Below are 13,773 nucleotides of genomic sequence, written 5' to 3'. Positions count from 1 at the left end.
TTAGCCCAAAGTCCTAATAGACACAAGTGTCGTTTATGTTTGTTTTTTGAATTTCGCACAAAGCTACTCGAGGGCTATCTGCGCTAGCTGTCCCTAAATTAGCAGTGTAAGACTAGAGGAAATGCAGCTTGTCATCACCACCCACCGCCAACGTTTGGGCTACTCTTTTACCGACGAATAGTGGGATTAACCGTCACATTATAACGCCCCCACGGCTGAAAGGGCGAGCATTACGACTCAGATTACGAGTCGCACGCCTTAACACGCTTGGCCGTGTCGGGCCGACAGTCGTTCATGATAACTACGACAGAAGTTCAAACTTAAATACACTGAATTACCCGAAATTCATTTGAAACCAAAAGGCTGGTATGCATTACAAACACGGTACGTAATTGTAAAAATAATCAAAAATGTTGTGGTACATTTTGTTGTTGTAGCAGACCCTACCACACATCATATATTACTGATTGGCTCATGAATACAGTAACGTCCATGCCGACTCGCTCCTCTGTTGTTGGGGAGGGGGATTGATTGAAAGGGGGCATTTATCAATTCTTCCCCCGGGCAGTCATGGCTACAATCGAACAAAACACATTCCAGCGTTCTGTTTTCTGAATAGACGGGGAGTCTAAGCCGATATAAGTTGGCCTATTGTATCCATCAGTTGAGTCGTTATTCTATTTATAAATGTATAAAGAAAATAGAGATAAATAGAAGAAGGGAGACAGAGAATAGGTTTCACAATGAGGAAGGTATTCTTTTCGTTGGGAAAAGGTAACGTTGACTTCAGTTAAATATTGGTACAACATAAACTGGGTTAGTAACTCTGAGTAATCCGAAATTTGTGAAGCTACACGAGGGCTATCTGCGCTAGCCGTCCCTAATTTAACAGTGCAAGACTAGAGGAAAAGCAGCTTGTCATTACCATCCACTCTTGGTAACTCTTTTACCAAGAAATAGTGGGATTGACTGTAACTTTATGACGCCCCCACGACTGAAAGGGAGGGCATGTTTGGTGCGATGGGGATTTCAACCCGCGACTCACAGATTACGAGTCGAACGCCTTAACCCACCTGGCCATGCCGGGGCCCAATTTGTGAAGTGCGGTGAAACACAAGTACTCTGATATACATACGTAAAAACTTCTTTATCAACTGAATATTATACACCTTTAATATCGTGTTACATTTACGTGTTTCACGTAGCAATGGTTATTCATTTCTTTTCCTTCACGTAGTTTGTTTTGGCGAATACTTAGGTAGTAAAATTAGAGGTGGGTATGTTTATGTGCAGTGTGTGTTTCACAATTCTTTCTTGTTTGACGATAATGTGTCATTTCCACACGTACAAACAAACTATAGATTATGACGTATAAAGGTAATATACTAACTAAATATAACTATTAACCACTTCCTAGTCAGATTGTTAGGGCGCTTGACTCTGAGGATCGCGGATTCGAATCCCTGTCACATCAAACATGCTCGCCCTTTCAGCCGTGGGGACGTTATAATGGTACGGCCAATCCAACTATTCGTTGGTAAAAGAATAGCCCAAGAGTTGGCGGTGGGTGGTGATGACAAGCTGCCTTTCCTCTAGTCTTACCCTACTAAATTGGGGACGGCTAGCGCAGATAGCTCTCGTGTAACTGTGAGCGAAATTCAAAACAAACAAACCAGTTTCTATTTTTATTTTCAGCTACTAGTTATAAGTTCACGCCCCATATTTGGGACCTGCTGTAAAGGATGTCCGATGCCATGAGCCAGAATTCGATCCCAGGTCATCTTTTCAGGTATGCTATCTAAACGTCATGATTCTCATTACTGTAACTGAGATATAGGTAACCATGACGGCCAATGTCCAGTTGTTACTTTAGTAGGTACATAATACAATTTTTGTTCACTTGTTAAATCTGTGTTTGTATAATTGTTTGTAACCCATAAAATGCCCGACTAAAAATAAATTTTTTGCTGTATACTTGAATTTTAAATGACTGACATTTCAAACCCGAGTAGAAGACATAAAAAGCCGCAGAGATATCCAGCTGGGTTTATAGAAGGTACCCGGTCTGGATTTCTCTAGACATGAACTTTCAGTCACAGGGCGAAATTACTGTGCGTCTTCTTAGTTCTGACGAGAGGAATGTGTGTGTGTGTTGTTGTTTTTTTTCTTATAGTAAAGCCACATCGGACTATCTACTGATACCACCGAGAGGGATGAATGAAAGATTACAATCCATATGCTCTGCAATAAACTTACTATAAGGATTTAGTGAAAATGACCCATAATTCTCTTAGCAACTATACCGGAGACATTTTCTACACGATACAGTGGAGGAGGTTCCATCATGATTTGGGGTGCTTTCTCCTTCCATGGAACAATGAATCTTCAGGTTATACAGGGGCATCAAACAGCAGCTAGCTACATTGGCATATTGGAGACAGCATCCTTATTGACTGAAGGCCCTCGAGTGTGTGGAAATTACTGGATCTTTCAGCAGGACAACGCTGCAATCCACAGTGCCTGCAGGACTTTTTATGGCGAAACACGTGATTCTTTTGGACCATTCAGCCTGTTCGCCCGAACTGAACCCCATTGAAAATGTTTGAGGGTGGATGGCAAAGAAAGTCTATAGAAATGGACGTTAATTCCAAACAGTGCATGATCTTCGTGAAGCCATCTTCATCACTTGGAATAACATTCCAGCCAGCCTTCTGCAAACTCTTATATCGCCCATGCCAAAGCGAATGTTTGCAGCTATTTGCAATGACGGTCGTGCAACTCAGTACTGAGACCTCTTATTGGGCATTTCCTATCCTGTTTAGGACTTCTTTTTGGTATGGTCTTAAATGTTTGACCAGCTAGTATTTAGACTAATTTCATAGTGTTCACATTTTCCCTATTAAATACTAAAAACGTTTTTTATTTTTATTTTCCCTTTTCTTATTTTCATCTTTCGAAGCTCCACTCAAATAAATGGTTGAATCTAACAACGCAAAATGCAATTTTTTTTCTTTACGTTCATTGGCCTTAAGATTTTGGCCAGCAGTGTATGTGTCATATTTAAGTAGGTCTACAAACCTGTTAAAACGGCGATTATGTTTATATTTGACATATAACTATATAGACAAATGGTTCTTTGTTTATTAGCTCTAATTGTAAAACAGTGTGAAACTGAAAGCCATTTCTTTATACTCTGGTTTTATTTCGATAAAATTTTTGAATATCTGTATAATTACATCCATTGTTACATCTAAATAATTTATAAATATACACATAAAATGTACAGTATGGCTAAATGAAATCCACGATCAACAAAATAACCTGGAGCATTTACAACATTAACCGATGGTGGAAAATGTTACAAAATTCATGCAAAACGCATCTTCTAAAGATCTGAACGTTTAGAAGTGTTAATGACCATGATACTCTCAGAAACAAAACTTATCTCTACAAGTTTCTACATCTATTTAAATCTTGACAGGAGTTTTCTTTCGTTCTTTTTTTTTTTTTATTTGTTGACGCACCTATATGAGAAACAAAAAAATAAACGTTTCACATAATTCCAATATGTTTTTCAGTTTACTATGAGTCTCAAACCACGTGCAAACCTTGTTTGTTCATGACGCATCACAACACTACAGTGTACTTCTCCGTTATCTCTGGTGTGGTTCGATTTTTTGAAAGTATCTCTCATCACTGTCCAATTATGATGGGAGCAAGGGGGAAACGCTGAGATATCGAGACATCTCGTGTTAAAAATTAACCACGGTTATTTCCTCCTGATATTTGTGTTTGCTTAGCACGTGACTTGTAACACAACACACTCAGTTCGTAAAATTGTAACGGCGATTTTTGTGAATCTATAACTTTCTTTCATCAGCCTTCAAGGCTGACTAAAATTAAACAGAAGAACCATGTTAACAGCGAATGTATGGTGGTATTTTAACGGGGCGCGATCCTCGCGAGCCGTGAATCACGCGCCGCAGTTCGATCTCCACTACCCATTTAGAGAATGGACTTCAGCTGCTCTACTACATGCTTGGGGCAGGCCCATTTCGAAAAGAGGTGGATCAGTGCGTTACCAGAAGCAGGCCGTCTACAAAACGAACAACGACAAATCGATATACCTGGGTAGCTAGGTTTACTGCATGTCTACATCACTTAATACGATATTTGGGAAGGAACAGATGTAAATCGCCAACCTGCGTCTACACAGGAACAACAACAAAAAACTAACTGAATGTTAGGTGTGGGGTTTTAGAAGCTAGAATTTAAAGAAGGTATTTGCCAGTACATACATAACAATTCGATGTGTCTCACTATAAAGACAAGTTAACAGTTACTTGAAGGACCTATAATATATACACGTCACATGACACTTGTGGGAATATATTAATGTACGTTGTGTCAATTTAGCTTGTTAAAACGGGTTTTGGAACATTCGCTGATGTGATAGTCAGTGTAGCTTGTTAAAACGGGTTTTGCAACGTTCGCTGATGTGATAGTCAGTGTAGCTTGTTAAAACGGGTTTTGCAACGTTCGCTGATGTGATTAGTCAATGTAGCTTGTTAAAACGGGTTTTGCAACGTTCGCTGATGTGATAGTCAATGTAGCTTGTTAAAACGGGTTTTGCAACGTTCGTTGATGTGATAGTCAATGTTGCTTGTTAAAACGGGTTTTGCAACGTTCGCTGATGTGATAGTCAGTGTAGCTTGTTAAAACGGGTTTTGGAACTTTCGCTGATGTGATAGTCAGTGTAGCTTGTTAAAACTGGTTTTGGAACTTTCACTGATGTGATAGTCAGTGTAGTTTGTTAAAACTGGTTTTGGAACGTTCGCTGATGTGATAGTCAGTGTAGCTTGTTAAAACTGGTTTTGGAACTTTCGCTGATGTGATAGTCAGTGTAGCTTGTTAAAACGGGTTTTGCAACGTTCGCTGATGTGATAGTCAGTGTAGCTTGTTAAAACTGGTTTTGGAACAACGTTCGTTCTCTTTCTTTTTGGTATTCTTAATTGGAACAAGCACGTGGTTACAGTTTCTAGTTCTTGATTGTTAAGAAAGTTAGTGAAACTGTTGTTGTCCAGAGCTCTGATAAAACATCTACAGACCCATACGTATATCCTGACGGTCGGTATCCAAGTGCTAACCTAACTAAGAACATTGTTAATTTTACACGTGTCAAGTCATCACAAGTATATTTAACAAATAACTGTAATCACACGCACACAAACTGTGTTTTCTATTTAACAGTATAACGTCGATGGCACATTAACCTGGTGAAATAACAATTAATTATTACAGTAGATACAAATTACGTCAACATAAAAAAAACAAAGTAAAATATAAACTTTTACCCTTAAATTAATACTGTCTGTTAACTTTCTGTCTTGAATAACGGATTATGAGGTCACAACCTTGACATCTGTTATTCCTATCAGAACTATGTTTTTGTCAGCTGTATACAGTAAAAAAAAGGTTATTCACTAGGTTTACCTCGCTTCATTAGGCGGTGGGATATTGTACATAAAATAAACAAAGGTACAACTAATCAAAATATTGTAGTTCTTTCTAATAGTTCATTAAAGTGAATAATTGTTTTAATACTCGTAATATTCCGACTACTGAGACTGTATTAACGTGGGTCTACACTACTGATCCTGACAACACATATACACTGTTTTACAGCTCTTCACAATGCACACCTTACAACAGTAGTTTACATATATTGACTGTTATCGGGCTTTTCGTGCTGTGACATAGGAGACTCATTTCTTTGTCCACATCTATTTCATTTTCGCTGCCATTTTCTCTCTCTGTGATAATATATTTACCTGTATCATAGCAATTGCTGTTCACTCAACTACGACAAAAACTTCACTTACACGAATTTTCACAAAATGTCTTCAATAAACATATTATTAGAGTGAATAGAACTAATGGCCGCCCGGGGGCGCTGTTCTCTGGCGTCCCGCTGTTAGAGTCACCTATAGTTTCTGGTAACAAGTACGTTCGATTTTCGCCTGCAGCAGAGGAGGGACTCAAATAGTAAACGTCCCTCCTCGCTTCCCCAGCCGCTCGACTAAAACTTCGGTCCCCTGTAGTTAATAAATCGAAAACGCAGGCATCAAAATAAAAGTCTGTAACATTCCAGTTTTTGCACACGCTTACCGCTTCCTGCACGGGCATAGCTTCGCTATTCAGTTGGCCATAGTTTATACGTTCACGTCGGGGGCAACCCTTTAAGCACAACTGTAGGGCTTCACTTCGCTCGCCTAGTTTTGCTATTTCTTCAGGTATTTTTATAGCAAAAGTCAGGTATTGTCCGACCTGTCTGATGATGATGTGGGTGAGGATGTGGCGAGCGTGTATCTCAACGTGACGGGCTGGTTCTTTCTCTACTATGAAAACTGTATCACCCGTCCTGGTTCCCCGCGTACCGTCGACGAACGCACCAGGCAAACTGTCAGTCTGAGCCTCGAACGTTTTTTCCGAAGTACAAGGTCTGTGATCTCGTAGTAACACGGTCACCTAAAGGGAGAAACGTAGAAGTACATTAAGGAGTACTGTCCAGATGTGGAACAAGTTATCACACTGGGCATGACACGATTCGTTAAACAAAACAACACGGAATATACAATAAAAAGTCCTTCCGATAAATCAATTAGGAAAAAATAAATAACAAATTAGGTTTCGGTGTTCTGCTTCATAACTTCTTTGCCGAAATTAAAGGATGTTACTAAAAAGATGGTCATGTATCTATTTCAACTTAAGAGTGAACAACTGTGGTATCAAGTTTCTCGTGGTTCATGTGGTGCTACAGAGAACGTTCCGTTATCAAAACGTCAGGATTAACATTCTAAAACATGTGTTACTTGAGAATACCATTCAACAACGCGATATACCAAACATACATAAATTGCATGATGTTCTCTAAAATAAACCTTTGCCCCTTTAAAACAAAGAAATATAAAAATAATGATTATAATACAAAGCTCCCATAAGCTTTCTATAAAATTCGGACAGACAACCATTTCGATTTTCATGTGTTTAGAAGAAATCCCAAAGTCCGGGTTTGATAGATGTACTCAACCTATTACGATAAGATTCTTGTGCGAAACAACACTAGAAGAATACAACACGCGAGACATTCTCTAAGAGGATCATTACGTACTGAACTTTGCTCTATGACCTTACACATGGATTACATTCACTGACGTTCTTACAAACAGTCGGTCGTCACGATTACAAGCATATGCAGGACATTTTAAACATGCAATTTTATGGTGAAAGAGATTTAGTTGTGTTTACAAGTGTAAGAAATACATGGAAGACCCTCACATGAGTTTTAAAGTACATCACATTATTATAGTATTTGAAGCGCACAAGTCAGGTTGACGTTGCTTCCTGCTTCATTTGGGTTTAAGAGAACCTTTCGGGCTCCACGTTGACTCCTTCACTGGGCCCGAAACGTTGTCCTAAAACTCAAGAAGTAAAGAAGCCAGGGACGTCTAGGAGGTAACAAGGGTAAATACACTGCTCAATTGCTTCTCTTGAAAAAATTGTTGTTGTGAGATTTTTAAATGTGAAATTAATGTATAGCATTGAAAAGCACGCATGTTACAGCAGAGGTTGACAGTCACTTGTGTTTTACAGTGGACTTGCCTGGATAAGGTCTGACCTCGAAAAGTACCACATCTGTTAAGACACGTTATCTGTCACAGGAAACATGGGAAGTAAACACAGGTACAGTTATAGAGGAACCTTTGTTAATAATAGCTCACTTTCGAACCATTACATTTGAAAGAAAACTCGCTTTCTTTACATGTAAGATAGTAAGTACATACTGTAAAGGGCTTTATGAGGAAAGGAGTGAAGCTTTGGAAACTGCTACTATGAAGACCAACTGTATTCTTACTGTATGTACAAACACTGTTGGGTTTATATTCTTATTCACCGAAACCCAAAATAAAAACCATGTTGGCACAATAAACAAACTCAAATTTTCTTTCTTAGCCAAAATGGTAGACAAACAGGGGAGGGGCTGCACTGAATAACATTGACAGGTGTAGTTTTAAGTATTTACCCATCTGTGAATGGATATACAGACTGAGAATCACTGACAGTTTACTAAGTTTACAGTGCAACTGCAGCGTTGTTATTTTTCAACAAGTAATCGAAAACAAAATTTATTTACCTTGTAAAAAAAAATTATGATGAAACTGTTCCAGTTAAAATCACCAGTTTACGAAACACGAATAACGATAAAAGTTGAAACATGTTTAGAATTTGTCAAAATAAGTCAGAACTTTTACAGACCCCTTCTTTTACATAAGGTTATAAAAACATTGAAGTCTTACAAGAAATTACACAAAATAAAAATGACTATAAATTTGACCGAACTTACAATCAGTAATTTATTAAAAATTGAGAAATATAAACAGTAGTAGCATAAACTGCTTCAGTAAATCACTTTCTATGTCCCAACAAATTGAAACTTAATCACAGTAAATATTGAACAGTGAAACAAGACATGTTTAGGATCATTTAAAGTTGGTGGTGTTCCATTTCTATACACGATTACTTCAATTATAATAATTGTGCCATACGCTGCGTCTCCAGTTCCTTCCATTAACTAATTATCTCTAGTGGTTATGATATTCAGATACTATTAACTCAACCAGGAAGTCAACGGTTGTCATAATTCAAAGGGAATATAAAGTACTCATTGATGTCCATAAGGGATTTTATCATCGCAATACATACACCTCTTACATAAAACTACTGTGGACAGCTTCTTTGCTGTAGAAAAACAGTACCTTGGTTCTCCACCAGGTGTACATCTAACGAAAAACAACTTAGGTGTGAAGAAAGGTATGGCCAAGAAAAGGATCGAGTGTCAGACCTAGAGGAATGAAATCCAAACTAGCAGCAACATTTGTTTCATTGATAAGAAGTGTACAGAAAATACTCAATCGTTAGTTAGCTAGGTCACGTGTTTTGTTTTACCCACCATCATACTCCACGTTGAACTAAACACGTGGCCTAGCTAACTAATGATTGAATACTTACTGTGAAATTCTTATCAATGCTGAACCAGTTTGATCACACCTGTGGTATTTTTGATGAGATTCCTAACATTTTTGTCAATACACACCAACAAATCACAGCAAGTAAGAAACTGGCACGAGGTAGTAACTCTGTTATTCGAGACAGATCTTTACTTTACAGAACCAACCGGGTTCTTTAAAATATACGGTAGTCTTTCCTCTCTAAAACAGTGTTAATAGCATATTTTATATTAACGCTATGGAATTTGGATTAACAGTTTCTTGTCATCGCCCACATATCCATATTCAATATCATTACTTGTGCTAATTGCTTAACGCTCTTTAATTAAGATAATTGCATAAAATTTGTGCTTGAAAGCTGGCACTGAATAATCAATAATGATCGTACATTGGTATAAATCTTTTGAAAACTTGAGTTAGAAACTGGTAATCTACTTTGCTTGGCCACTATATACGTATCTGCTTGTTTTGAATTTCGCGCAAAGCTAATGGAGGGCTATCTGCGCTAGCTGTCCCTAATTTAGCAGTCTAAGACTAGAGGGAAGACAGCTAGTCATCACCATCCACCCCAACTATTGGGCTACTCTTTTACCAACGAATAGTGGGATTGACCATAATATTATGACGCCCCCACGGCTGAAAGGGCGAGCATATTTGGTGCGGACGGGATTCGAACCCGCGACCCTCAGATTACGAATCGCACGCTTTAACACGCTTGGCCATGCCGGACTATACGTATCTATACGTCCTTCCACCTTATGGTCTTGCTACTTTAAATCAAACGAAATAACAAGACACCTACAAACGGTCTTCTGTTACTATTAGGTGAAGCTGTGGAAAAAATGGTAAACAGTTCGCCTGAACTTTTTGGGTAGACGTGTGCAAAAAAAAATTGAACGATTCTATTTTTTAAATAACGTTACACACGTGGCTTTACATAAAATGAGATGTCCAACAATGCACCAAATTTGTAAAGAAATCCGTAAAAATGAAGCATGTTTTTCTATCAAATAAAGATTTTGTACTTTTGGTACAAAATCAAAATTCGAGATATTTCTGGTAGTTATTAATGGATCGTCTTGAAATTAGGTAATTGAAGTAAGAATTTACTAGATTACATCCGCTGAATATATGTTTATTGGTTATCACAGTCCGAGATACAGGAGGTGGATAAACTATCATTTTTGTTCATAATACACAACGTGTCCAGCTGGTTGTTTTGGCTGTACCACACACCATCACGTGTCTTGATTTTTAACCAGAAGGATCTCTTTAAGAGAGATAAGTGTCTGAAACGTTAACACAATTACCTTCTCCCACAAGATCCATTTTGAAATGTCAGCAGAGCCTCAGTCTGTTTTCCTCAGCAATGGTCCTTATTCTTTGGTGGTGGTTGTAATGATGATGGATAACTATAATATGCCAAATGACTGTCATCCTGTATATTCTTATTTCCAGGTACTGTGATAATTGAGTGACGTGTTTTATGTTCATGTATTGTGATTACTGAACGATACAGTTTTATGTTCATGTATTTTGACTATCAGTGACATGTTTTATGTTCATGTATTATGATTACTGAATGACACAGTTTTCTGTTCATGTATTTTGACTATCAGTGACATGTTTTATGTTCATGTATTATGATTACTGAACGACAATTTTCTGTTCATGTATTTTGACTATCAGTGACATGTTTTATGTTCATGTATTATGACTATCAGTGACATGTTTTATGTTCATGTACTATGATTACTGAACGACAATTTTCTGTTCATGTATTTTGACTATCAGTGACATGTTTTATGTTCATGTAGAATGATTACTGAATGACACAGTTTTCTGTTTATGTATTTTGACTATCAGTGACATGTTTTATGTTCATGTGTTATGATTACTGAATGACAGTTTTCTGTTCATGTATTTTGACTATCAGTGACATGTTTTATGTTCATGTATTATGATTACTGAACGACAATTTTCTGTTCATGTATTTTGACTATCAGTGACATGTTTTATGTTCATGTATTATGACTATCAGTGACATGTTTTATGTTCATGTACTATGATTACTGAACGACAATTTTCTGTTCATGTATTTTGACTATCAGTGACATGTTTTATGTTCATGTAGAATGATTACTGAATGACACAGTTTTCTGTTTATGTATTTTGACTATCAGTGACATGTTTTATATTCATGTATTTTGACTATCAGTGACATGTTTTATGTTCATGTATTATGATTACTGAATGACACAGTTTTCTGTTCATGTATTTTGACTATCAGTGACATGTTTTATGTTCATGTATTATGATTACTGAACGACAATTTTCTGTTCATGTATTTTGACTATCAGTGACATGTTTTATGTTCATGTATTATGACTATCAGTGACATGTTTTATGTTCATGTACTATGATTACTGAACGACAATTTTCTGTTCATGTATTTTGACTATCAGTGACATGTTTTATGTTCATGTGTTATGATTACTGAATGACACAGTTTTCTGTTCATGTATTTTGACTATCAGTGACATGTTTTATGTTCATGTATTATGATTACTGAACGACAATTTTCTGTTCATGTATTTTGACTATCAGTGACATGTTTTATGTTCATGTATTATGACTATCAGTGACATGTTTTATGTTCATGTACTATGATTACTGAACGACAATTTTCTGTTCATGTATTTTGACTATCAGTGACATGTTTTATGTTCATGTAGAATGATTACTGAATGACACAGTTTTCTGTTTATGTATTTTGACTATCAGTGACATGTTTTATATTCATGTATTTTGACTATCAGTGACATGTTTTATGTTCATGTATTATGATTACTGAATGACACAGTTTTCTGTTCATGTACTTTGACTATCAGTGACATGTTTTATGTTCATGTATTATGATTACTGAATGACACAGTTTTCTGTTTATGTATTTTGACTATTAGTGACATGTTTTATGTTCATGTATTATGACTATCAGTGACATGTTTTATGTTCATGTATTATGATTACTGAACGACAATTTTCTGTTCATGTATTTTGACTATCAGTGACATGTTTTATGTTCATGTAGAATGATTACTGAATGACACAGTTTTCTGTTTATGTATTTTGACTATCAGTGACATGTTTTATGTTCATGTATTATGATTACTGAACGACAATTTTCTGTTCATGTATTTTGACTATCAGTGACATGTTTTATGTTCATGTATTATGATTACTGAACGACAATTTTCTGTTCATGTATTTTGACTATCAGTGACATGTTTTATGTTCATGTAGAATGATTACTGAATGACACAGTTTTCTGTTTATGTATTTTGACTATCAGTGACATGTTTTATGTTCATGTATTATGATTACTGAATGACACAGTTTTATGTTCATGTACTTTGACTATCAGTGGCATGTATTAGGTTTAATGGAACAAAATTAAAATATTTTTATCCACAAACATTCCATGTTTTGTTCCTCAGATCAAGAGTATAAATAACAAACAAAGTTTAAGAATCAAATTCGTTTGGACATTTTAAAAATTTCATAACAAACAAATTCAAAGGTGAAATATTCCCTGTGTACCTTTGTAGTTCCTGTTGCTTGTGACCCCTTGAAAACCTGTTCATTAGTGACTTGAACTGCCAAATATGGATTGTCGATCAAGGGCCAAGCTCCTAAAGTTCTGCATGTTTGAAACTCATCATAAAACGTTCGAAGATGTGGATCTCCAAACAGTCCACAGTGACTGAACTTCACTGGTTGAGACTGGCTTCCTCGGAATGTACACTCTGTAGGCACAAACTGCTTCGGTTTTGGAGGTTGTTTTCGACCGTACTCTGGTCTTCCTTTGGCAATGATGTGAGTACAGTTTTTGTTCTCTAACCATTTCATAACAAATGTTGCTATGGTGTGATAACTCAAGTCTCCACGACAACTTCGAGCTGTAGCCCTTATGCAGTCGGCGTAATTACGTAGCACGGTGCAGTAATGATAGCGTGAATAACTTGGATCTGTTGCAGTCAGTTCTGTTTCAGACTGGCTTTCCCTTCTGTACTGGATGGAACACAACTCCACTCGACAGGAGGAAGCAGCTACAAATAAGGAAACATTTTACAAAATCTACAGTTTAAACAGTTAAATCAATGTGCAGCAGCTTAGATGCCCTGTTGAGCAACATATCTCTAATCTACAGGACATGAGTAACTGAAAGTCGACTTAATGTTTTCAAACATATACAAAAAAAATAGTACACCTGATGAATCGTGCACTGTAAATTTGATAAAGTTGAGAGATATGTGATAAAACATTTATCAGAAACGTCCTAACATGTACCATTGAAACTTTATCACACATCTATCCTAACAACAAACCAAAACTAATTTCTGGTACCTTTACAAAGGTTCATGTTTCATAATAATCAATACAGACACCTTTCAAAAATACCTAATACACTGTTACAGTGGGATAAGCTAAACAATGCCTTACACCATTTACTTTAATGTAACCTGTTATACATCTAACATTTATCTTCTGCTACTTTGGAGAGTTGATCCCTGATAATGTTGTCCATAGTCCAGTTTCTAGGAATGTGACTCATTATTAATAAAACTGGATTAAATAAGAATGATTTCATTGTTTGCTGACTGTATCTAATATACAACAAAGTAAGGCATGATGCAGATAGTAA

At 36.7% G+C, this 13,773-nt stretch overlaps 1 protein-coding gene and 1 long non-coding RNA gene across 2 annotated transcripts in view; one reads left to right on the top strand and one right to left on the bottom strand.

Moving 5' to 3' along the window:
* The window catches only part of LOC143246904 (uncharacterized), a 75,754-nt gene extending 72,566 nt beyond the window's left edge, over window positions 1-3,188 (top strand). Inside the window, exons 4-5 of the long non-coding RNA XR_013026227.1 lie at window positions 1,696-1,789; window positions 2,174-3,188. This is a non-coding gene — a long non-coding RNA (uncharacterized LOC143246904). The remainder of the gene's footprint in view (window positions 1-1,695; window positions 1,790-2,173) is intronic.
* LOC143246903 (repulsive guidance molecule B-like) lies at window positions 3,182-13,220 on the bottom strand. The gene is made up of 2 exons (XM_076494162.1): window positions 12,669-13,220; window positions 3,182-6,528 (listed from the first exon to the last, which is right to left on the bottom strand). The coding sequence occupies exons 1-2, from the start codon at window positions 12,975-12,977 to the stop codon at window positions 5,875-5,877; spliced, it is 963 nt and encodes a 320-aa protein (XP_076350277.1). The 5' UTR covers window positions 12,978-13,220; the 3' UTR covers window positions 3,182-5,874.
* Between the last annotated feature and the right edge of the window lie 553 nt (window positions 13,221-13,773).

This window comes from Tachypleus tridentatus, chromosome 3 (genome assembly GCF_004210375.1).
Source record: "Tachypleus tridentatus isolate NWPU-2018 chromosome 3, ASM421037v1, whole genome shotgun sequence".
NCBI lineage: Eukaryota > Metazoa > Arthropoda > Merostomata > Xiphosura > Limulidae > Tachypleus > Tachypleus tridentatus.
Note: the sequence above shows the minus strand (reverse complement) of the source record. Positions and strands in the feature narration are given on the sequence as shown.